We start from the raw sequence: 23,074 nt of genomic DNA, 5'->3' as shown, positions 1-23,074 counted from the left end.
CTCCAATTAATTTTTACCTAATTAATTCATCTTCATCAGATCTGGGCCAGCTCAGCAAAAGCAGTAATGGAAATTAATATCTTAGGGCTCTAACACAGGGGAAAAAAAAAGCTGTAAACCCTGTCCACCTTCTAAGCAGCATCATGTCTTCATTAGTTCACCGGTATTTTAAAACTAAAAAAATAATAAATAAAGGAAAAGAAAACTTGCAAAGGCACACACATGAAGAGTAAACACCATACTGTTTTGTGTGAGGCTGAGAAACAGTTAGAGCAGTAAAGGGGCGGAAGGGGGAGGAAGGACAAACAAACCAGCTGCAAAAAGAAAATGCCTAAGTACTGCTAAAGGTATGGGAAGATGCTTTTAACATTGCTAGCACCTGCATGGGTACCGCTATGGGGGCCACAGCGAGCTGCTTTTCATCAAGAAACACTTCTCACCGTTTCTTTTCCTTCCTTCGTCTTTTGTCACTTTTTGCGGTGCCATTACTTTCTGGAGCGAGCTCCGGCCGGAGCTGGGCTTTCCCGACCCGTTGCTGATGATGGAGCCGTTCTGACTCGGGGACCGGCTGCAAGTAACCATAGCAACAAGGGAGGCTGTGAGTTCTTCCTTGTAAACCTCCTTTCAAGGTTATTTCATTCGCATAGTTTGCATCACTGAGTTTTCAAGTCTGATTTTGTACCAAAAGGAGATAGAATATAAACTGCACACAGAAACACAGCAAAGGCAGGAACAGGGCGACGGTAGGAGAACACGACTTCCCAATTAGCTCACGGCTGACAGGCATCTTAGTGGCATCGAAAGCAAACAATTCTCATGCACAACCCCCCCCCCCAATGACAGACGCAGCACTGCAGAGGACAAAAAATCCTGTTATCAATTCAGTCTCATTTATACAGCTAAAATAAAGCAGACCTTTGTTTATATATAAATATACATATATGCCTAAACTAATTCCTTTATTATTTAGCCTGCATTTACACTCAGCTATTTTGTCGTCCACAACGCAAAATTCACTCGCTCGCTTTATGTGTACACACACACAATGTGATAAGAAAATTCTCCTTTTCTTCCCCTCACGTAGCCAGCACCATTATTTGCTGAAACTCCTAAGAAAACGCTGGTTTTTCTCGGCCACTGCATTCCCTTGCCCTGAGACCGGTCCTGGCACAGGGTGAGGAGGGGGGCAGCGCAGAACCACCGCGAGCGTTCAGTCCCGACGAGGAGCAAGAACAGAAACGAGCAGCGTCACCCTGGGAGCCAGCACTTCTCTTTGGGGTGGGAAAATTACTCAAATCCTACTAACGCACAAGTTGGGAAAAGCAGGCCGAAGTAGAAAATGTTACGTTTGGTGCCATCCCACATCCAAACACGGTGTCGCATTGTTTCTACACGTGAGGCTTGCCACAGGGGGAATGAAAACAATGCACAGGGCCTGGGTGGTTTCTCATGCACCTATCCGCAATTAATCACACGGAACTGTCATGGCCAATGACAGGGTAATGTAAAGAGGTTGCATTGGAGAGAAAAAAATGGACTTATTTACAAGGACTTTCATTTACAGAGGGGGAAAAAAAAAATCAAATCCTATTGCTGTCACAATGGCTTTATATCCAGAGAATGGCACTAGAGCAAAACAATTGTAAAAACCATCCTGTAAGTTATTGGCAATTCTATATATTGCCAGCTTGAAACATTCATTTACCTCCAGTTCTGACTGCCCTGTCTGGTGTAAGCAGAGAGCATTGACTGTGGTCAGAAGAGGAAGGGACAAGTATGAGAAAAGCAATTCTTAGGGACTCTCTTTTGAAAACAGCCTGGGTGGAAATCTATATAATTCGAGACGGGCTCTTTCACAGCTGCGGGGCTGTAGGAGAACTCAGCATGCAACCCAGCTCAGCTCAGCCCAGCCTGGGGATTTTCTGGTGAAATTCTATTGAGAATAAATACTCTTGAAAAGTAGCATTTCTCCCCTATAAACCTGTCTGGTCACTGCTAATGAATAATCCCAGCCCAGTAAGAAAATTCATCCAGGGACAAGCCAACACCTGAAGAAAATGTTCTCCACTTGGGAACAAGGAAAAGAAGTGAGCGTGGATAGCTTGCACGATGATTGCTGCTGCCACTAAATATTCATCCTTTTTAAGTGGCCATCATATTATTAACTGTGAGGTTTCCTTCAGTGGTACTATCAGAGAAGATACTCTGATCCGTTACCAGCCACTTCATGGCAATCTGATTTAAACTGACCTTTCCAGGCTGAAAAGTAGCCTGGATGAAAGAGCAAATACGTAAAGGTCACGAAATATTTCTTCATTCTTCAGAAACCATTAAATTTCTTCCCCAGACACAGCTCCCAGGAACGAAAAAAGACTAAAATTCTGCATGATCTCACTCAAGTAATCACCCTGAAGGAGGCAAAACTCCTAGTCATTTGCTTAGAAAGGCACCAAGATTCAAAACATTTTATAATGAGAATAACTTTCCCATGAATTCCTGGATCAACTTGCTTATCAACATTTGCTTAAAATTATGCAGATTAAGTAGAGGGGGATTTCTGTGCTCATTCAAAGGACTGTGTGAAGAGCTTAATCACCTTTGTTAGAGGATTAATTAATAAGGCCGGTTTACATTTTTTGTGTGTATTTACACACAGCTTTGGAGAGGCTTCAAAACATTTTAAAGAACAGTTCCTGCAAAGATTGACCTGTGGTGGCCCAGCAGCCACAGCCGGTGTCATGGTCATCTTCCATTTGTCACTTCGTCAGAGGATGGAAGACTTCAAAAGGGACAAATGCTGTTTCTTTCATTCGGACTATAAAACCTGACCCTCGTGGTTTAAGTGATTTATGGTGTGAACAACACATGGTTGACATTAAAGGGCAGAATAACAGTTTACACCCAAACCCAGTGAAGCAGTCGCAGGAACCAGGGGGTTCCTCAGCTGGCTTGCTCTTCTCTATTGGTGCTCCCTGCAGAGAGCTCTCGGTATTCCGGGTGATGCACTATACAACCAGAGGAGTATGCCAAACCAGACACCAGCTCAGGAACCTTCCGTTTCCGTTTTTCTGCAGGGAAAACCTCAGCTCATGACCAACGGAGAGGTCTACCCCCCACGAAGAGCAGCAGCGCCGGGCCCTCCAGCCCCACACCGAGCGTGCTGACGCCTTCCAGCGCGGCACCTGCTGCAACTGCAGGTGGCTCCAGCGTGTCCCTGCCACAGCGTACAGCAATACTGTGCTGAGTTTTTCACGCTTTTCCATTACTCCAAAGGAGCAAATATCATTGTGCCTTGACAAGTAAGAGACGAGGTGACTCAGCTATGAAGATGTGATTTTCTGAAGAATTTCCCTGCAGTAGCCAGGTACTCTTCTTTTATGTTATCAAGTCCTTTCAAGAGGCAAGGACTGCGTAGTGTAATGCCAGTGAACTAGACAACAACTCTTACCTGTATTCAGGTACCTAACAGGTTTATTTTCCCCTGTTCCCTTCAGTATCATTGTTCAGCAATAAAACGTGAATGATCCTCCCCTCTAAATTAATTTCAAGGAGAGAGTGTCAAGGAAAAATGGACTTGAAGCATGCAAAGCAGCTAGCAGGAAGGGATAATCTGCTTTTCTTGCCCAAGATGACCGAAAACAAGAAATAATGACCTTCAGCTATTCTGATGGTGATTGAGGGTAGACATGAGGTAAAACTTCCTAACCGGAAAGGTAATGAAGAACAGATTGCTTGCAGAGGCTGTGATCATCCCACCACTCGAAGACTTTAAAAAAAGGTAGCTAAAGTTGAGTTAGGGGTGTATTTGACCCTGCAGCCAGATAGCTTCCTGGAGACCATCTAATCAGTGATCCTACAACCCTGTAGACACACTATGAAGAAACTGCAAACCTGGGACACTTTAGCCTAGACACTGGCATTATCTAGTCTATTCTTACACTCTCGGAAGTTTTGTCTTGCTGTAGGTGCTTTGGATCTAGAGGTTCTCCATAATTTAGTGGATGTTTAGGGTTTCCCTTCTGCTAATGAAGACATTGGGTCCAATTCTGGAGTGACAGAGTTTCTCAGTGGAGCTACAGCAACTTAGAGTGGCTGAGGTCTTGTCTTTTGGTTCATTTGAGAAATGATTGGTGTTCATGCTCCAGATCCCATGTTTCATTCGGATTCATCTCTTGTACAACACCAGCACGCACATGAGAGCCATTTCCCATTTACCTCCTCTATGTATGTACAATCTGTGAAGACTTCACTGTATTTTATCTTGCATCTTGCGGCAATCTTACACATCCACCACAAACCAGTGTTATGCCAAGAATATATCATGGAGGAACCATCTGCCACATGCAGAGCCTGGGTGCCAAACCTTATAAGTTTTTTCCTAAGCAGCCAGCAGCTTGTACCCCATTCCACCCCTCTGCGGAAACATGCCAGTCCGTACCTTTTCCTGGTTTCATTGGATTTGGCAGTTTTGATGGTGCTCCCATCCTGAGTAATTTCTCTCTCCTGGGAGGCAGGAGCATCTCTAACTGGAAGTGGAAGTACGACAGTCTCCTGAGTTACAGGTAAAACCTCATCTTCAGCTCCCTGCTGACCTAAGTGTTGCTTGGCATAGTCAAAGCCTTGTACTGGCTGCAAACAAAAGCGAAAGAAAAAAGACATTTCAAGCCCGTGTCATATGTTAACATAAAATTTGCATTTCAATATAAAATTTTCCACTAACCCTTAACTTCTTTAATCACATAAGTGACAAGTAAAAATATGTAGATAGCCGCATGAATGCCCAACAACAAAGCAGTTTTCTGATAAGATCTCCATTCCACATATTTTAAACATGGTCAGTTAAGAATAAAATTGATCTTGGCTAACCTTTCTTACCCTGCTGTAACACCCCCAGAAATTCCTTTATTGGACGATGGAAGAATGAACGTACACAAGAAAAAATTAGGAGGGAGAAAAATAAGCCCATACAGAAAAAGGAAAACTTCATGAAAAAAATCTTGTGTTTCTGAAGAGAGTGGGAGTAATTTATTCCAAATCAAGACAAAGTAAAAAAGGCACACATAAAAGTTTCATGGGCAATATTTCCCAGAAAAGGATCTTTTTCAGATCAGTGAAATTATATTTCCCCTGGCTTGCCAGTTGCCTACTGGGAAGGTTGTTATTGACTTCACTTGTTTCTCTCGGGAAGCAGGATTCGCAAGAGCCTTGCAGCAAGGCAGCGGAGGGCCGTGTCCCCAGCCTCTCCTGCCCCGAAGCCCAGCCGGGCTCTTCCCGCTACCTCTGCAAGGAACGAGCAGAACTGACACACGCCTTCTGGGCAAAGCAGCCACCGAAAGGTGGATTCTCTAAATGGAAAAATTAAAGCATTTAAGCAAGACTTAACTTTCCAAACTGCATTTTCTACTGGGGGGGAGGGGGAGGGGAAGAGAAGGTGGGGAAGAAGAAAAAAAAAAAAGGCACCCCAACCTGTATTTTCTATTGCAATAAAGAGAAGGTAAAAAGCTACGAGAAATAAATCACGCAAAGAAATTCCTGACCACCTCTGGGAAAATTATGAAACACATAAAAACGTTCTTGCTACAGTAAATTGAATTAATTTACCAAAAACTGGAAGGATGCTCTTCCTGAATTACAAAGACTATTGACAGAATGCTGAAAAAGCACCATAAAACACATCAAAGGTGAGCAATGGCGGTTTTAACCCTCAAACGTACTCTCGGAACCACATCAGAATTAGACAGTTAATAACCGAATAGTTTCTCTCAGGTTCCTGTCATGTTGTCATTGAATATTTTAGTTCTGGAAAAAAATCAGCTAGATAAAAAAAAATTGCTGATGGCACAGAAAAAGGATGAGCTCTGAGAAAACATTTTCTCTTGTTCTGTCCCTTACTAAATCCAGGCTATAGCTATAAATATAGATAAATTTCATAGGTGATCTCAGTCTGAAAAAAAACCAAAACAAACGACCAGGCTGTCTAATATTTTTTTTAAAAAACAAAATAAAACATGCTTTTTGTTTACGGAGATCTACATCACATTCCCAATCTCCTGTTTGAACCGAGGCTGATGATTTCTAATGTGCTTACATACTCCGGTATTCCTCTGATAAGTAGCTCCAGTGCATTAAGGAGACGCTAACTGGGCTAATGCTGATTTGGGAGAGCAGACGTCTCCGCACATTGCCACGATCGAACTTGCAACGTATCAGAGAAACTCCAATTCAGCATCACCACCCCATGGCAAGCCACGATGCTGCCATGACTGATGGAGCCTTCTGCTTGCCCTCCTCTGAAGGCAGGGTACCACAAAAGCAGACCCCAAATTAGCTACAAAGGGAGGAAACGAAGAAAGGGAAGGGGATGAAGAAAGAGGAAGCAGAAGCTGTGTGAAGGACAGCAAGGAAGAACTACTGCACAACCTACTAGATAGTAATAATTTTAACTAAAATAATGCTTTCCAATATTGCTATCTATATTAAGTGCTAGTCAAGACCCTCCTAGATATTCTGCAAAAAAAGTAACAGAAGAGAAAAGCTGATTAAATCGGTTATTTCTCCCTCCATGCCTTTGAAAGAGTACAGGAAGTTACAACTTATACTTCATATCTTATTTTAATAAAAAAAATAATAACAAAACCAAACAAAATCAAACCAGAAGCAGCAGAACATGAGAATTTCTACAGAACTCTGCAGTGTCCCAGCTCAGATGTGCCAAAGGAAGAAAACACAGGATTATTTCAATCTGAGTTCTACTTACCACCATGTCTGGTAACAAACTGAAATAAAGGAAGAGCTGAAAAAGCCATCCTCATCAGCGGACATATTGCGTTAAATAAAATTTGATCTTGGAACCCTGCTCTGTAAAAGCCCACAGGAGCAGATGGCTTTACCACCCCTGAAGGGAACTGGCAAGACTAAATCACGATCAGGCACTGCAGAGATGTCCAATACAGCCATAATACTGAGAAAGACCCAAGGACTGGGATTTGAATATTGCTTTCGAAATATTAAATGAATGATGAGACCATTAAATTACATTGCCTGGCAAAGGGCAGACTGAATACAGGGGGTTGTTTCTGGGACTTTTTTCCATGTAACAATCATGAAAAACACACTGATATTCAAAAAAAAAAAAAAAGAAAGACAAGAAGAAAAAAAAAAAAGAAAAAAGAAAAACAGGATGATCAGCCCCTCCCCTCTACATATATACCCATGTACACAGTCAGTTTCTCTAATCTTTTTTTTTTTCCATGCCCTTTATCAAATTGATAGTGCTTGTTTTCTCATGGCCTGCAGTATTTGCTTTTGCTTTCAGGTCTTAGACTGCAGATCTTATCTCTGTTTACCTGCAAGCTTATTCTTTCATGCTCTGAAAGAAAGGAAAGGTGACAAATCAGATTACAGCCTTTAAAAAAACATGACAGGGAAACTGCAAATTAGAAAGCAAGGGAGGTAAAAAACTAACATCTATTCAAAACCTCAAAGTAAAAACAGGTGCTCAAAATAAAAACAACATTAAAAGAACATTAAAAGTATACATTCAAATCATTGACATTCTGATGGGAATTTATTTTAATTCTACAACTGGAGAGTCAAGTTGAAAATAATGGTGAGAGTCCCTTTTCCCTGCAACTTAGTCCAGACGTCCCTGACTGCTAAGGCAATTCAGAAAAGGAGCAGATTGCAACACGATTCCTAAAAAAGGTACTATAAACTACACTATGTATAAGAGGTCATTTTTTTCAACTTCATTTATTTAGCCTTCAGTCTGCCACAACAAAAAAAGAGCCATTCCTAAATTACCAGGCACAGGCAGCGATCCTGCCGTGATGTCACGTCACCCCCCCTGGCTACAGAAGGATATTTAAAAGGCTAAATGTTCCATTACCCCTCCGTGCTGTGTTGGTGCATCCCATCTCCCACCCTGCTGGCACGGGATGGGGGCTCTGGAGGGAGGTGGCAGCTCTGCTCCGCGAGGACCCGCAGCCTCCCGCTGCTCCCAGCAGCGCTAGGACTGCAGCGATGAACAAGCAGCTCCGCTCTGCCCGTCCCCTTGGTACAGGACTTTTGGAATCCGAACATAGAAAATAGCACCACTGAAAGCAAAACCTGCCAAAATCCAAGGGTTTGGGGTATCCCATAATATCCTCTCTTCCTCTCTGTACTGCTTGCTGGGCATTCAAAAGGTATCCAAAAAAAATTGCTCCCGTGATTCAACAGCAAATCTCAGACACACAGAAACAAAATACTAAAGCTGCTTCTTAAACTAGAAATCACTCTGCTGTGACTCCACTTACAGCACGGATTCAGCATTAATCAAGCAGTCTCGGGCACTTTTCTAAGCCATGAAATATAATATATTCTTTTTAAATGTGATATAGATATGTGCTCATCGGCTATTTGTGTTGCCAAACTGCATGAAATGTGGCAATTGCAGTTCAAGTAATTACCACTATTCCTGATATCCCTAATGCTGGAATTAAAATTAAAATTAAAATTAAAAATAAAACTGCTCTTTTCAAAATGACCTTATTGCATTATCTTCCCAAAATATGTTTCTTAGCCTTATTTTAAGTAAAGATGCTGAAATCAGGAATGACAAAACCAGTCCATTCCCAATCCCGCTGCGGAATCTATCTTCCACAGTCCATATACCGGCGTATACTCTAAACTAGACCCGGCTGAACCTTTTTGATGGAGCCATCACTGTGAAACTAAGGAGAAACCAATTTAGCTTTCATTGGAAATGCATCGCTTTTTATATAATGAATTAAATTAAATTTTATGAAGCCTCAAAATATACCCCAAAAGGGGAAATGCACTCTAGAAGTGGACAACTGCAATCCAGTCGCAAACGTGAGCAAGTCTGCGGGAAAATCTCCCGAGACGAGTGTAGCACGGATGCTGGGAGCTCAGCACCAATTGTTTTGTTCTGCAGACCCAACTCTTGTCTGACCACGTTGGCGATGATACAAACCTGACCTGACTGAAGAGGTTCTAACCTCACCATGTGCCTTACAGCCTGATTGAATCTGATTTCTCAGGAGAAGTAAACATTCAGCTTTCTCTTACTTTTTGGAATGACAACTATGGAATATGAAAATACTCTCAAGATTCTTCTGTGCTGTCGCTTGAACCAGAAGTCTTTTTTTTTTTAAATAGCAACTTTCTTCAGCTGTAAAGCATCCTCTAATGATGTCCAGCTCAAAAGAAAGTACAAATTCTATGATTCTATGAAATTTAGTCTCACTTTGTCCCTTAGCTGGGACTAAGACTACATATAAGAAGAATCACGTGGTGGACAGTATTTGCAACAGCCTCTGATAAAGCGTGATTTACATTTTAGAGGTTCCAATGGGACATGACGTGATATCACTGCAGTGCTATTAATTTGTTGGTTTTGTTTGTGATGTTGTTTGTCTCACTTCTGCAGATCTACTCTTAACACTAGTTTGGTAACACTGGATAAATAGATGAGCATACTGGAACTGAAATGGAAATGTCTTTTTTGTATCATTTTTGATACAAATGTCTTTTTTCCAACTGGCACCAGCTGCACCCATCTGCAACCAACCTAAGATGGGGAGAGAAGAGCTGTCATTTTCATCATGCCTTCCTTCAACTCTCCCCCGGATCTACATTTTTCAGCAGAAGCAACAGAGCTGAAATCACAATAATCCTGCTGTCCGTAGCGTGAAGAAACCAAAGAAAAAAATTATCATTTCAATCCCATGCCAATGGAGAAGAACAAAGCCAGCTAGAAGGGCAAAGGAACAGTATGACTCACACACACGCTTTGTAGGCTAAAAACTCTTAGCTTTGGGTGCCCCTGTTTAAAAGCCATTTAATAGCAGCATTGAGAAGGCAGACTTTTTTCACTACAGATACAAATCAGTATTCTGTGACATGTTTCTCTTGGAGACAGAAAATCAAACTGGAAAGACATTTGATTCTGAAAAAAACCCCATCTTGTAATTGATGCGGGTTAGTAAATTTAAGGAAAGTATTATTGTTTGAACCCACTCAACATCCACAAATAAATTAGAAAGTTCAAGAGATCTAGAAGAAAAATAGCAGCGGGAGAAATTTTCTCAAAAAAAAAAAAAAATAAATTCATTGACTGCCTTTTCTACATTAGCAGTTGGATGGAGAACTTCTGCTCAGGACCGGGTCTGAACTGCTGCCGGAGCCCAGAGCTTCAGCCATTGCCACTCACAGGAGGCAGGAGCAGCCCAGGCCATGGGTTTGAGAACGAGCTCCTACGGGAGACGCTGCTAACAAGGCTTCGGGGTGATGGCCCATTTCCTCAACTTCATGAAAGAAGCAACTGCCCTGAGTGAAACCTGCTTGTCCCTAATGGCTGAGTGTCTTACATCAGTGTGCAACGGTTATTCTGTCACTGCTACCTATGGGGCAAGGGACGAGCTGCGAAGGAAGTTGATGAGTCCGGAGTAAAACAGAAGGGTAATTGCTGAGACCGGCAGTATCAAGGACTGAGAAATGCAAAGATCCAACTTATGAATAATGACCGTTACAATTCCAAACATCCTTCAGCTACATCTAGCAGAGAAACACCGTTAACAGCTCAGAAAGCAAACAGACGTCTTGGATGTGGAGATCGGTCACTCACTTTAGCTCTCTGAGGCAGGTTCATCATGGTGTCTGGTTTGAAGTCGTTCTTGTTCTTTCTGCACAGAACCGCTGTGATGATGATGATGATCACCGTAACCACAGCGATGGGAGCCAGCACCGCTGCAATGATCCACAGGTTGTTCGGGGGGTTCTTCACCACAGCTACAGGAAATCGCAAACCGACATTGGTAAGTTTTACTGGGCAAACGCAAGATTTAATTGCTTCCAACACAGTCTGCAACTCTCTCCATTTAATAACTAGTATAAAAGGTTTGTCAGTAATCTAGCTATACCTTTGTGTTCGTTAAGTTAAAAAAAAAAAAAAAGAAAAAGAAAAAGAATCAGCAACACCGTTCAATGCACAAATCCCTGGGCTCTCTTCTCTTCCTTAGTTATAGCCAGCTGCAAAAGCAGACATCAATTCCCAAGTCAAATTAGGTGCCATGTTAGGTATTATTCCAATGGTTCATTTACAGAATAAACAAAAAAAAAAAAAAAAAAAGTGAGGCTCAGCAAGAGTAAACTGGGAGAGTTTTTTTCAAAAACAATGAAGCTGAGCACACCGATAGTTATTATTAATATCAATAGGGTAATAAGAAAATGCTTCTCTTGCGCTCTAGAAATACTTTATCATAGTTAAGGTCAAAATCAATCCATGATCTCTGAAGGAGGGAAAATAATGAGGTTGGAAAGAGCTGCTTGCAGATATATTAATAATGGCACCAGGAAAAGGGTACATTTCAGAAATGCAGTTGTGCTAAAACCTTTTAATTCCACTTTATCAGAATAAAGTCTCTTAGTATGAGCCTTCAACTTGTACACACGTAAGAGATCCTCCTGTGACACATCCCTGGTCCTCTTATTTCATTTCTTTCTGGAAAAACACCAGATAATCTCCTTATGATGCTGAATTTTGGTTTAGTGAAACATCTGGTGGACTTCACCATGCTATCTCTATTTATTTTCCTGTGCCACTGGTTGCTGGCGTGGACAGGCAATTGCGAGAATAGCAGCGTTAACACAGCCTTTCCCATTTCCTAGGGGACCGTTGCTCTCAAATGTCATTGAGCTTATTAGCTGTCAGAGGCACTCAGCATCTTTCAGGATCAGACTTCAAATGCAAACCATCTTGTTCAGCAGCCGTTATGAAAGCCAGCTGAAAGTCTGCCTGAAACTTGAGCCTGTTTTCTTTGTACATCTACCACTTTTTGCAAAGCCAATGTGGTTGGCTGGGTGATGTAGGAACTGCGCCATTAGGTACTGTAACAGGAACCACGTGCTTAAAGACTGTCCAAAAAGCCAGGTTGAAGCCTAAGACTGAGCTGCCTTTCGAGGTCCACTTTTCAATGGACTTGCATAATTCTAAATTACTGACTTTGAACATGTAGTGTGGGAGTGAAAGTGCTGTGGGAAAGTGAATCTGAATTTTATCAGATAACGGTAATTTTAATTAAAGACTGCAGTTGTGGAAGCAGCAAACAATTTTTGAAAAGTTATAATTATTCTTTCTAGGGAACAAAGAGGAAATGATGACCTTATGGCTAATAGGACAAACATTTAGGAATTCGGGTTTAAAACTTCAATTCAGTTATCAGCTTCCAATGTGACCTTGAGTAAGTCAATCCACGGTTTGTTCAACTCAATAAGACTGCAGTGGATTTTGAAGCAAGCCTTTCATTTTGCTATAACTCAGTCCTTCACTTATAAAACAGGAACATCCTTATTTTTTGTTATTATTCGTCTGTCTTGTCTAAGCAGACTGTGAGCTCCTGAGGGTAGATGTCTTTTCTTACTGCATTTTGGTACAGAACTTTTCATTCTGCTATAACAGAAATGACTAAAAATGAAGTGCACACAAAGTATTTTCTTTGGGAATACAAAGACAGACTACAAATACCACGTCCAAAATGAAAGAAATGGATTTTTTTCGATAATAAGGTATAAAGATAGAACTCCCTCGTACATTTCAAATGCTTTTGCTACAGAATCTCAGTTACCCGGGGTCATAATTTCAATTTCTGTATAGTCTCTTCCTGTGATATTCTGTGCATATTTAACTTGTATGAAAATCTACAGATGAACGAGGCTGCCTTACCAGATCATGGAAGTACGAAGTTAAATCATGAGCAGTGGATGTCATATAATTACCGAAATACCCATACAAATCACAAAACTGCACAAAGAGCTAGGAAATTGCTATGTATTATTTATAGCTGCTTTAGTAAAAATTACATTATAGAAATATTCTCATGGAAAAAAAAAAAAAGTCATTCAGAATTTAAATGCTAGACTGTATGGAAGCAGGAATGGAGATCCCCGGTTCCAGTCCAATTAAACTCAGTAAGAGACCATGATCAAATCAAGGATCAGGTACGGTATATAGTGCAGTCTCTGGAAATTATATCATACTTTAGTCTTTTAACTCAATCGTATGTTTATGGATGATACATCAATTATTTATTGCAGTGGTTCCTTCTTTTCCTATCACCATTACATGTAATTATTTCAATATCCCGGCTCCTTCAGGCAGAAATAACGTCGGCAGAAATAACGTCCCATTTTATATGCTGTTTAGCCAGTAAGGAGATCCGGTAGAGAAGTCCACTGTATAATTTTAATTCCATCTGGATAAATACCTTGGCAAAGTGAGGAGATTCAGTTAGCTAAAGGCATGACTGATTCATTAAGCTGTTATTGCACAAAAAACACTCCAAGCTCCACCACAGGTTTATGACTGTGGGTCAACAGTACAGGAATACCAAGACAAATTTTTTTTTAAGAAAAGACGTGTGCCCACAATCACTCAGTAATTGATGCAAGTCATAAAAGAGAAATTTGAAAACACTTTGTTTTTCAAGAAGGGTTTACTTTTTTGGCCACGTTATTCTGAGGGATGCTAAGGTATCTTGAATCTGAAAGTCACACGTATACACAAGAAGCTCTGCTCAATTTCACTTTTCTAATTTGTGTCTAAACAACATCTTTAGCAATCGTGTGGCGGACTTTACAAAGTTCTTGATGAAAAAAATTATTTAAAAAAAAATATCACTTTCAGGTAGAAATAATCTACCTTACTCTGAACAAGTAAAAAATAAGGGACATCTTGATAGCCCCCACATACAATTTCATTTTACTTTACGACAAATTACTTCAACAGCAATTTAGCCCCAGCAGTCATTAGCCTATGGCGTCATGGTTTTGTTAGCATCAAAATGAATTCTGACTTTACAGTTCCATAAAGCTCATGTAACTGTATATGTGTAAAATTAGTTGTACAGGAGAGTTTACAGTGATTGGCTAATTAACAGTCGGTATATAGCTTTGATTTACTACCACAAAAGATGCGCCTGCCTTACATATGAAAAAGAGCCACCTGACTTAAGCAGCTACTCAGAAGGGTGCAGCTGAAATTTCTCTCTCCCCACACCTACACTGGTGTTTTCACAAAGAAAGAAAGAAGATTAAAAAAAAAAAAGAAGAAAAAAATGGACTAAAGCAGAGAATTTTTAAAAGAACTCTTACGATCAGCTTGAACTTGAATAACATAACCCAGTGTCAAGGCCATCCGCTGGGAGTCAACAGTACTCAAAATTTTGGCAGCTGCAGTGCCCAGCAAAGGTTTCCCGTTGTATAAAGTATAGTACGTCAGTTCAGCCGGCTCCTTGGGTCCTGGAATACGTTGGATTTTTACCATCTTTCAGGGGAAAAAAAAAGAAAACGAGAGAAAGAAATAAACTGCGTTTGTATTATACCATTGCAAAACCTGCCAGGAGCTACTCAAAGGCAATGCACAGAGGGAAACTCCTTCAAGACCCCATATAAGCATAAGCTCCGTGCAAATATTCTCACAGGATCAGGGCTTCTCCCCTTCACAGCCGAGGCTATTAAGATTAGTGAGGACTGACTGCCGCCTTCAAATTTTTTAAACGTAATCCCAAGGCAAAACCCCACACTAAGGAAATCATGTAGAAAAAGGAGGAAAGGATCAAATATTTGAACACTACAGTCCTCTGTAATGAGGGAATTCTTAAAATCTATGCTAATTTTAAAAATTATACTTTACTGACATGCTGCAGTTGAAAATTTCCCTCACATTTTACTTCTGTACTCATCATTTTTGATCCCAGGCTGACAAAAAAGAGAACCATGCTTTTTCCATTTTATTCTGCAGAACACCGGCAGAATTTTTACACTATACCTCTATCTTTCCTGCAAGTAGAAGTGTCAAACGCCTCTAATGATGAGAGGAAAAAGGAGTTTTGAGACTCTTCTCCGTCATGCTATTGACTAAAATATGTCACGTGTTCATGGAAAATTTTAAAAAGGTTCACACTTTTGGCAAGCAAAAGTGTGTTCCTTCTTTTAAATTCTTTCAATGGGAAAACACACAGAATTGTGGGCAAAGTAGTAATTTGGTTTTATATCTCACAAAAAGTAATTCTTGAAAATCATCATGTAATTAAAAAAGAAGCAATAACTTGTCATGCAATTTTTGAAGATAGATCCTCTTTGAATCTCCCACAACTAGCATAATTTGGCTAAATTAGTGAGAAATCAAAATATGATCATTTCAAAAAAAATGAATGGGATTTGTTGCTGAATAAGAGAAAGATGATTAATAAATTACTCAGGACTGAAATCTGTACTTCATAATGTGATCTGCAGCCACATGATTTGATGACTAACCCTGTATAAAGACTGCTTCATACATATTTTTTAATGTTTTTCAACAAAAAGAAAGAAGTTGTTCTAGCATTATTGAGTTACCGAGGAAAGGAAGACTTAGGAAACTTTTGTTAATTTAAGAACAAAAGCCTGGAACTCTTCATTATGCTAAATACAAGACTTCATGCTAAAGTAGGTACTTTGTACCAATCCTCGTAGCAACCAGAGAGAAAACACTTATTGACACTGATTAACTAATGACGATTTTGAGATGAGAGGCATGCAAACATGGCTGACTACAGAAAAAGAACCCCATTAGTAATGCCATGCGTTTTGCACTCTCTGCTTTGGTGTTCATGAAAAAAGACGGGAAATCTCAGCCTAGTTAAGCAGGGTGGGTTTTTTCACACAAATTGAGACAGGACACATGCAAACAAAGCTCTTTTTTTCCAACACATATCCAGGCGCAACCGATACCGCGTTGACCACCTGCACAGTGTAGCTGCCCACAGTAGTGGCACGTTTGAATCGTCTTCCTTGCTGATGGGACATCATAAACAGCGGGGCCAAACGCTGCTCCATTAATCTTGCGAAGCTCTGATTGTTCAGTCCCAGTAATGCAATATCAACCCCTTGAATAACTGCGGGAATGGAGAAAAATCACGTATCAGCATATTTTAGAGGGGCAGATAAGGTAACGGGTGGTCTGCAGGGCAGTTTGGGACAGGGATGTGCTAACTAGCTTAGAAGAAAAATAACTGGACAGTTACACCCCCTCAGTAATTCCCAATGGGGATATAATGTGCTTCCATTTCAGCCCTTGCACTTTTCTTCTCAAATAATCGATGTTTCAGAGAATAAAATCCTTCAAAAACTTTCTTTGGCCTTCCGTTTACCAAAATGGCTCTGGGAAGCACCTAATCTATGATCTTCAAGGTAAAAAGTAAGTGAAAACCTGTTTGAGAGCTACCTGGTTTTATGCTTGTCGCCAGTTGCTCCTGTTAACTAAACGACAGGGTTTTTTGTCCAGCGGTTCTGAAATCGTTAGAATTTTGTACAACTTGGTTTGAAACAAAACACTATATGCTTGAGAGCACTGAAAATGGAATAAACATTTCCTAAATAAAAATTAATGTAAAATTAAAAGACACTGAATTTACATAACGTTCAAATAAGTGATATTGCATGCTAATTTAATTCATACAAATGTATGGGTTTTCGATATTATTTAAAAAAATCTTTTGGGACCTCCATGAGTTCTTTGAAAACACTGTTTCCATTGTGATATCAATCATACTCCACTACAGCACGGGCACAAAGGCAAGAAGTGGCATATTGGGTTCATGGGGTCCAAACGGGGAGGAGCCATACCACTCCCTTCAGAGGATCGTAATCTCCGCATAAACTTATTTTTAATCTCAAAATCTCTCTCGCAGGTACCAAATCACACCGGCTTTTGGAAGCCGAATGTAGAATTTAATCTGTTTCATGTCAGGCTCCTTTTCTCTTGCTCTCCTGAGCATTAAACGATTCCAGGTACAGACACATCGATTAGAAAGGCTTTGGTATCTGCTCAAAGATGTCTGGGGAAAAGGGTCTCTTTCTTGCCGTTATCACTTATAAAGTCAAAATGATTGTGAATGAGAATGTGATACCAATGAAAGGACTGTGGTAAAACCAGTATTTTGAAGCCCAATAGCACTGTCTGCACCTTCTTTTCCACCAAGAGAAGGTTATGTGCTTTATGCTTCAAGTGAAAGATGCAAAAATTCCTGGACCCAGCCAAAGTCAGCAAATCATAACAAACTTCCTCGGTTTAATAGATCACTTTTCTTCCCGGGTTATGTCTACAAGGCTCTTTGGATTTCAGATTTAAATCAAAGTCTCGGGGGGGGATGGGGGGGGGTGGGGTGGGGGTGGAATGTGTGAAAGCAAGCCTATTTGTCTTTTAAAACTCTGAGAGGATAATGCAGCGCTCAGAAGTGCTTAAACCAAAGTAGCATAAATTCTGAGGTGAGTGTTGGCTGCAGGACACGTCTCTGCTTGGCAGGGCGAACCACAGTTATGCCCCAGAGTAACTTTAAATACATTTGCCCAGTTGAATGCGACAGGAAGGTTCGGTGGGCAGCCGCTTATTTTTGTGTAAAATTACCACACCAATGCGTTCATATAATGGAGCACTAAAAACTATCTGACATCCGTGGCGGAGAGAAGGAGATTAAGAAGTACCTGTTATCACCCAGTAGTCTCTAGTTGACTCTGAGACATCAAGGTTTGGATACTCCAAAGCTTTAAAATAAAAGTTGAAATTATGTCATAACATTCCAACATCCTACACTTCATTTGTCCCAAAGCTATTTGGTTAACCAGACACTGATAAATAAAATTGAACCCTGGCCCAGGAGGAGATCTAGAGGCACACTTTTCAGGATTACAATTTCTCTTCAGTCTGAAAAAGGACATCAAGTGTAAACAGTGCAGGCGCTGACAAAGTAGAACATATATCTTCTGTTGCCAAAATATTGGCTGATACATCGCCTGGGGCAAAGCCAAGGATTGCCCATTACTAAAAATGATATGTAATACGCATGTGTCTGTTATATACGTTTCTGCTGCTTTCTCTCTGTGAATAATCCCCTGAGGGAAACAAAATGACATTGTATGGTGACTCTGTGATTCAATCCTTACTTAGCCCAGACCACCATTTTAACCTGAAATAATACTAAAATAAACCAGGGTCGGATTCCAGCAGTCAGAGAGTGCAGTTCCACATGAATTACAAATGAGACTAACAAATCTGTGAGCACACCTTAGAGTGTGGCACTCTCACTCGGCACCATTTCAGGTATTACTACCATATGCGTTTACATCTGCGAGAAACTGATGTTTGCTGTTTTGATGCCTTTTGTTAGCTTTTCCATCTCCAAAGTGCATTAGGCTGTGAAGTTCAACATGCTGCTAATTCATTATACAGCTCAGCATTTTTACCAATAGATTTATGCAACGCGGAAAGCATTAATACTTGGAACTTAATTCAGAAAATGTCCATGCCTTGCATGTTGATATGCTGCTATTGAGTTACCTTGATTTTTTTAAACCCCAAAGTGGCTTGAAACAGTAAACGTTGTAAAGCGCCTGATTACAGGCAGTAACTGCTTTTGAGGAGGGATTTCACGGCGTGTCCTGAGCTGTGCATTTCCATGACAGACTGCGAAGGCTCTGAAGGAGCCGCCGGAGTCTACGGGGAAATAATGCGCTCTGAAAACAGCAGCGGTATTTGAAACAACTGCGCTGCCACATGAATAAGCATCAAACACTTTTCAAAGTAAACATTTTCACAAGACACGCTACCAGTCTGAAGCCATAAATACTACGCGCACATTAAGTTCATGAGTTTGCAGTCTACCTGCTGCACTGGGAATAAAACCAAGAACTCCAAAATGAAATATAAGCTATTAGTTGTTAAAGGAGCACTAGCTACAGACTTTATCGGGTCAGTTCATCATGTGCGGGGATCAGCAGAGAATTGCAATACCACACGAGACTCTTAGTGTGTGACAAATGTCTTCTACAGCTACTGACTACCAAGCGTACGCCTCTGTTGCCTTTGCAAGAAGCACCATAACCCTCTTCCTATGCAACAGGCCTATTTTGGAGGCTAAAAGCTTGAACCGAGCAACACCATCATTAAAAGCACTTCCTCGGAGTTTCTCCTTGTGCTCCTGGATGCCCCGTGAAGGCAAGTCCTGCACACGGGGCGCTCTTGTGACAGGCTCACCCGCCAGCCACGACCCTTCCTAGGTCCCCAAGCACACCCTGCGTCAACAGCCCCCCTCCACTTCCCCTTGCCCGCGGAAAGGCCTGATGAAAGCTGGAGCTCATCTTTGGGCAGTTTCACCCATTTGTTTGCAGATATCTGATTTAGATAGGTAGTGCCTCAAGAATAATATACCCTCCTCCCTTTTCAAGGATTTGCAGAATCCCCAGAGTTAGTTGTGATTCCTGACTGCCTTGCACCAGAGGGTGGCCACTTATCCCCCAGACAGTTCGTTGTGCAAGTAACTGATGAAGAATTGCATGAGATAATTACGCTGCTGTTGGGCTGTTTGCAAATAAAATGGACTGACAAAAAAGGTAACTTGGTGTTTTCCCCAGTGCTCACTTCCCACCAGCCTGGTTCTGCTTTTTCTTAGAATCAAAAAATGAACAAGCACCTTAATAATTTTACCTAAAGCTACGAATCCGCTCAGTTCAGTGTTCTGATCATAAAGGTATATTTGGCTCTGTCCTTACGTGCCCTATTATTTTGATACTTGCGAAATGAAAAAATTACAAACTACTCCATCACTGGTTTAGCCCTACCAGTGAGTTTGATAGCCACCAGAAGCTTAACTAGATCTTCACTGGTATTTGAGCACAGTATTTCAAATTTAATAAGCATCTCGGAAAGATTTATGCACGGTGAGATCAGCTGAAACCTGCCCTTCCTTGACCAGAGTCCATCACCACGCACTGACGTACCCAGCGTGTCCCTGTCTCCTCTCACTCCCAGTGACCGCTCATCTCCTCCAGTGAACGGATGACACAGCTCTACAGCGACCTTAATTTCACGTACCAAGTTTAACAAGCAGGTTAAACAGAAAACCCCATAATCAAACATCTCATCCCTTTATTCATTTTAGAGAAATTAGCACGCAGAGTGAGAGAGCGTATCTGCCACACAGGCTGCCCAGACACACACCTGTCCCCCGCTCTCTGTACCTCTGACGCTTCACAACAACTGAAACGCCAGCACGTTATTGACGCTAAAGTGCTTAGACCACGTTTTAAACTGAGGATGAAGTTCAGCAAACACACCACTGATTTTTTTTAACCAGAAAAGCGCAGATAGAGCTCACCCCGCACCCAAACACCCACTCAAAGCCTGCTACCCAGCCCTGCCGCTGGAGCAAGCGCCGGCGCTGAGCCTTCACTGCCGTAAAGGGCTATGCTGAACAGGAACTTCATGTGCTGCGCTAAGTTTTCCTGAAATGGAGACTTGGGGAAATTCTGTGGTTTGTTTTATATAAAACTACAATTTTATTTTGTTTGGAACCTGTCACAAGCAATTCTTACTAATGATAGCATGTATGTGTTTTTCTTAATTATCTACCAGTGTTTCTAGTAGCTGAAGTAAACAATGAACCCAGAAAAACCCCACACAATCCCCCTCTTTTTTTTTTTCCCCCCCCTTTTTTTTTTTTAAGTTTAAAAAGCAGTCAGAAAAACTGGGCTTGACAACAAAGCTTATGGTACTTGCAAAGCAACAGCCCGACACCAGCTAATCTTAAGGAGCTGTGTGCCGGGAAGCGCATACTTACATTCTGCAATGGTGAGAGGCGGGTAGGTTAGATAGAAACCCACCAGCTCAGCTGACAGCTGATTAAGAAGGTTGCTGGAAATAGTGCCATTTAGAGTTGTGCTTTGATTGTTCACTACATAAAACAGAGTGACAGCTTGGGAGACATTGGAGGTGTTCAAAATCTGAAACAGAGGTAAAGAAATAATGTGTAGTTGTGTTTCAGCTCAGTTGAAAAAATAAAAAAACAACCAACAATCAACAAAAAACAAAACCCACACAACCAAAAAACCAAACCCCAAACTAGTGCAAATAAACTGGGAAGAAGTTAACTTGAACAATGGATTAGATACAGCTCGCTCAACATGGTTGTGTACACCAGTTTGTGGTACTTCAATTCCTGCTTCAGCACAGGCAGAGTTGCCGGAGGACAGCAGCAGGCAGAAAAGGTGTAGTCAGGACTGAAAATATTTTTCCCCATTTTTTACCAGGAAACATAGGATGAGGTAAAGGATGCTTAGCAGAAAATATGTTCATTATTTGATGCAGAGGAATTAGGCCTGTATGTCTTGCTCTCTCTGCTGCCTTCCTAGCGCAGTTATCTAGACCTACGCCTTTTCCGTATGAAATAAAGGGATATCATGTCTCTTCTGTTCCTAGCATCACGCAATTACTGGCTCTCCTCCCCACTTTAGCTCTGTGCCGCTCTTCCTGAGCCCAAATCTGATGACTGCGTTTAAGGACCAATTCTATTTAGTGAGTACTGGATCAGATCCTCAAACACCAGTTTTATGCAGGAAGCAGAGAGGCGAAGGCAGGGCAGGAATGGAAAAAACATTTTTTTTCAGAAAGATCATGCTGTAGGAGAAGAGGGATGATTTTTGGCTACTGGTATTGTAGGTAGGGCCGACAGCATTCAGCATTCATTAATATTATTTAAATACCCCATTTTTATGATTTGGATCACTAAGTAAAACATAAAACATGGTATAATAAAAGCACCAGAAGACGAGTTTGAGGTCAGGCCAGAGGTCTGCCCAGTCGACGTCCTCTTACGAATGGACGGGAGCAGATGGTTGGAGAATGAGCACAGGGCAAGAAGAGAGGGCTCTTTTTCGCAGTGTAAGGTTAGCCCACAGCTATGGTCTGCGCCATAAATCGTATGCTTGGGCTTAAAAAGGGTTGATGACTTCTTGTTCTGTAAGTTTGGCCAATTGCTTTTTGTAACTTCCACAGTTTTTTCCAGTTACATCCAGCCATCTTGGGGAAGTGTGGCTGGAGAGCTGCCTGGCAGAAAAGGACCTGGGAGTTCTAATTGACAAGCGGCTGAACATGAGCCAGCAGTGTGCCCAGGTGGCCAAGAGGGCCAATGCCATCCTGGCTTGTATTAGAAATAGTGTGACCAGCAGAAGGAGGGAGGTGATTGTCCCCCTGTACTCAGCACTGGTGAGGCCACACCTTGAGTATTGTGTCCAGTTTTGGGCACCTCAATAAGAGAGAGATATTGAGGTGCTGGAGCGAGTGCAGAGGAGGGCAACGAAGCTGGTGAAGGGCCTGGAGACTAAATCTTATGAAGAGCGATTGAAGGAGCTGGGACTGTTTAGTTTGAGGAAGAGGAGGCTGAGGGGAGACCTCATCACTCTCTACAACTACTTGAAAGGACATTGTAGAGAGGTTGGTGCTGGTCTCTTCTCACAGGTAATTAGCGATAGAACAAGAGGGAATGGGTTCAAGCTGCAGCAGGGTAGGTTTAGACTGGACGTTAGGAAAAAATTCTTCACAGGAAGAGTGGTCAGACACTGGAATAGGCTGCCCAGGGAGGTGGTGGAGTCACCATCCCTGGACGTGTTTAAGACTCATTTAGATGCAGTGTTAAGGGATATGGTGTAAGGGAGAACTTTGTAGAGTGGAGTTGGTGGTTGGACTCGATGATCCCAAGGGTCTTTTCCAACCTAAATGATTCTGATTCTATGATCTTCAGGAACTTATTACCCACTGTATTAAAGGATTCTTCTTTTTATTTAAACCTGAGTAGTTCTGTTATGAAAAACTCCAAACGATCACTCTTGATTCACTACAGCACTCATGGTTGGAGAACCACGGGCGATTTCATTTCTCCTTGCATGGAAGTTGTTTCATGCCTTTTACACATCTTGCTGCCCTTCCTTCTACCTTTGTAATGCAGTAAGGCCTTTTCTGAATCAGCCCTGTTCGCTCCAGAACTGCTCCTCAGTTTGTAATTAATCTAAAACCCTTGTTCTATTTTCTGTTGCACTGATTTAGTCCTTTGCATGGTACTGGAGTAATTTCAGACAAAGTTATCATGAAGGTCACACCCTTGCGCCTCTTACTTCCCAGTTTATATCTTGCCTCCGAGACCTGCATCCTATGACTTCCTAAATTTGCAATACTCACAAAACCCACAACTACTACCTTCTT

General features: G+C 41.5%; 1 protein-coding gene across 6 annotated transcripts in view; it reads right to left on the bottom strand.

Annotated features, from left to right (window-relative positions):
• Nucleotides 1–23,074, bottom strand: part of KIAA1549L (KIAA1549 like) — a 145,114-nt gene that overhangs the window by 48,649 nt on the left and 73,391 nt on the right. For all 6 annotated transcript variants that reach the window (XR_010070669.1, XM_063331592.1, XM_063331590.1 and 3 more), the window contains exons 7-13: nucleotides 20,658–20,820; nucleotides 17,527–17,586; nucleotides 15,787–15,938; nucleotides 14,155–14,326; nucleotides 10,631–10,794; nucleotides 4,439–4,629; nucleotides 441–568 (exon numbers count right to left, since the gene is read on the bottom strand). Coding sequence is in view for 5 of the 6 variants with exons in the window: in XM_063331592.1 (XP_063187662.1) it covers nucleotides 441–568; nucleotides 4,439–4,629; nucleotides 10,631–10,794; nucleotides 14,155–14,326; nucleotides 15,787–15,938; nucleotides 17,527–17,586; nucleotides 20,658–20,820 (1,030 nt within the window). In the remaining variant the exon portion in view is untranslated. The remainder of the gene's footprint in view (nucleotides 1–440; nucleotides 569–4,438; nucleotides 4,630–10,630; nucleotides 10,795–14,154; nucleotides 14,327–15,786; nucleotides 15,939–17,526; nucleotides 17,587–20,657; nucleotides 20,821–23,074) is intronic.

Source organism: Chroicocephalus ridibundus, chromosome 4 (assembly GCF_963924245.1).
Source record: "Chroicocephalus ridibundus chromosome 4, bChrRid1.1, whole genome shotgun sequence".
Taxonomy (NCBI): domain Eukaryota; kingdom Metazoa; phylum Chordata; class Aves; order Charadriiformes; family Laridae; genus Chroicocephalus; species Chroicocephalus ridibundus.
The sequence above is the reverse complement of the archived record's forward strand: the minus strand, read 5'-3'. Positions and strand labels throughout refer to the sequence as shown.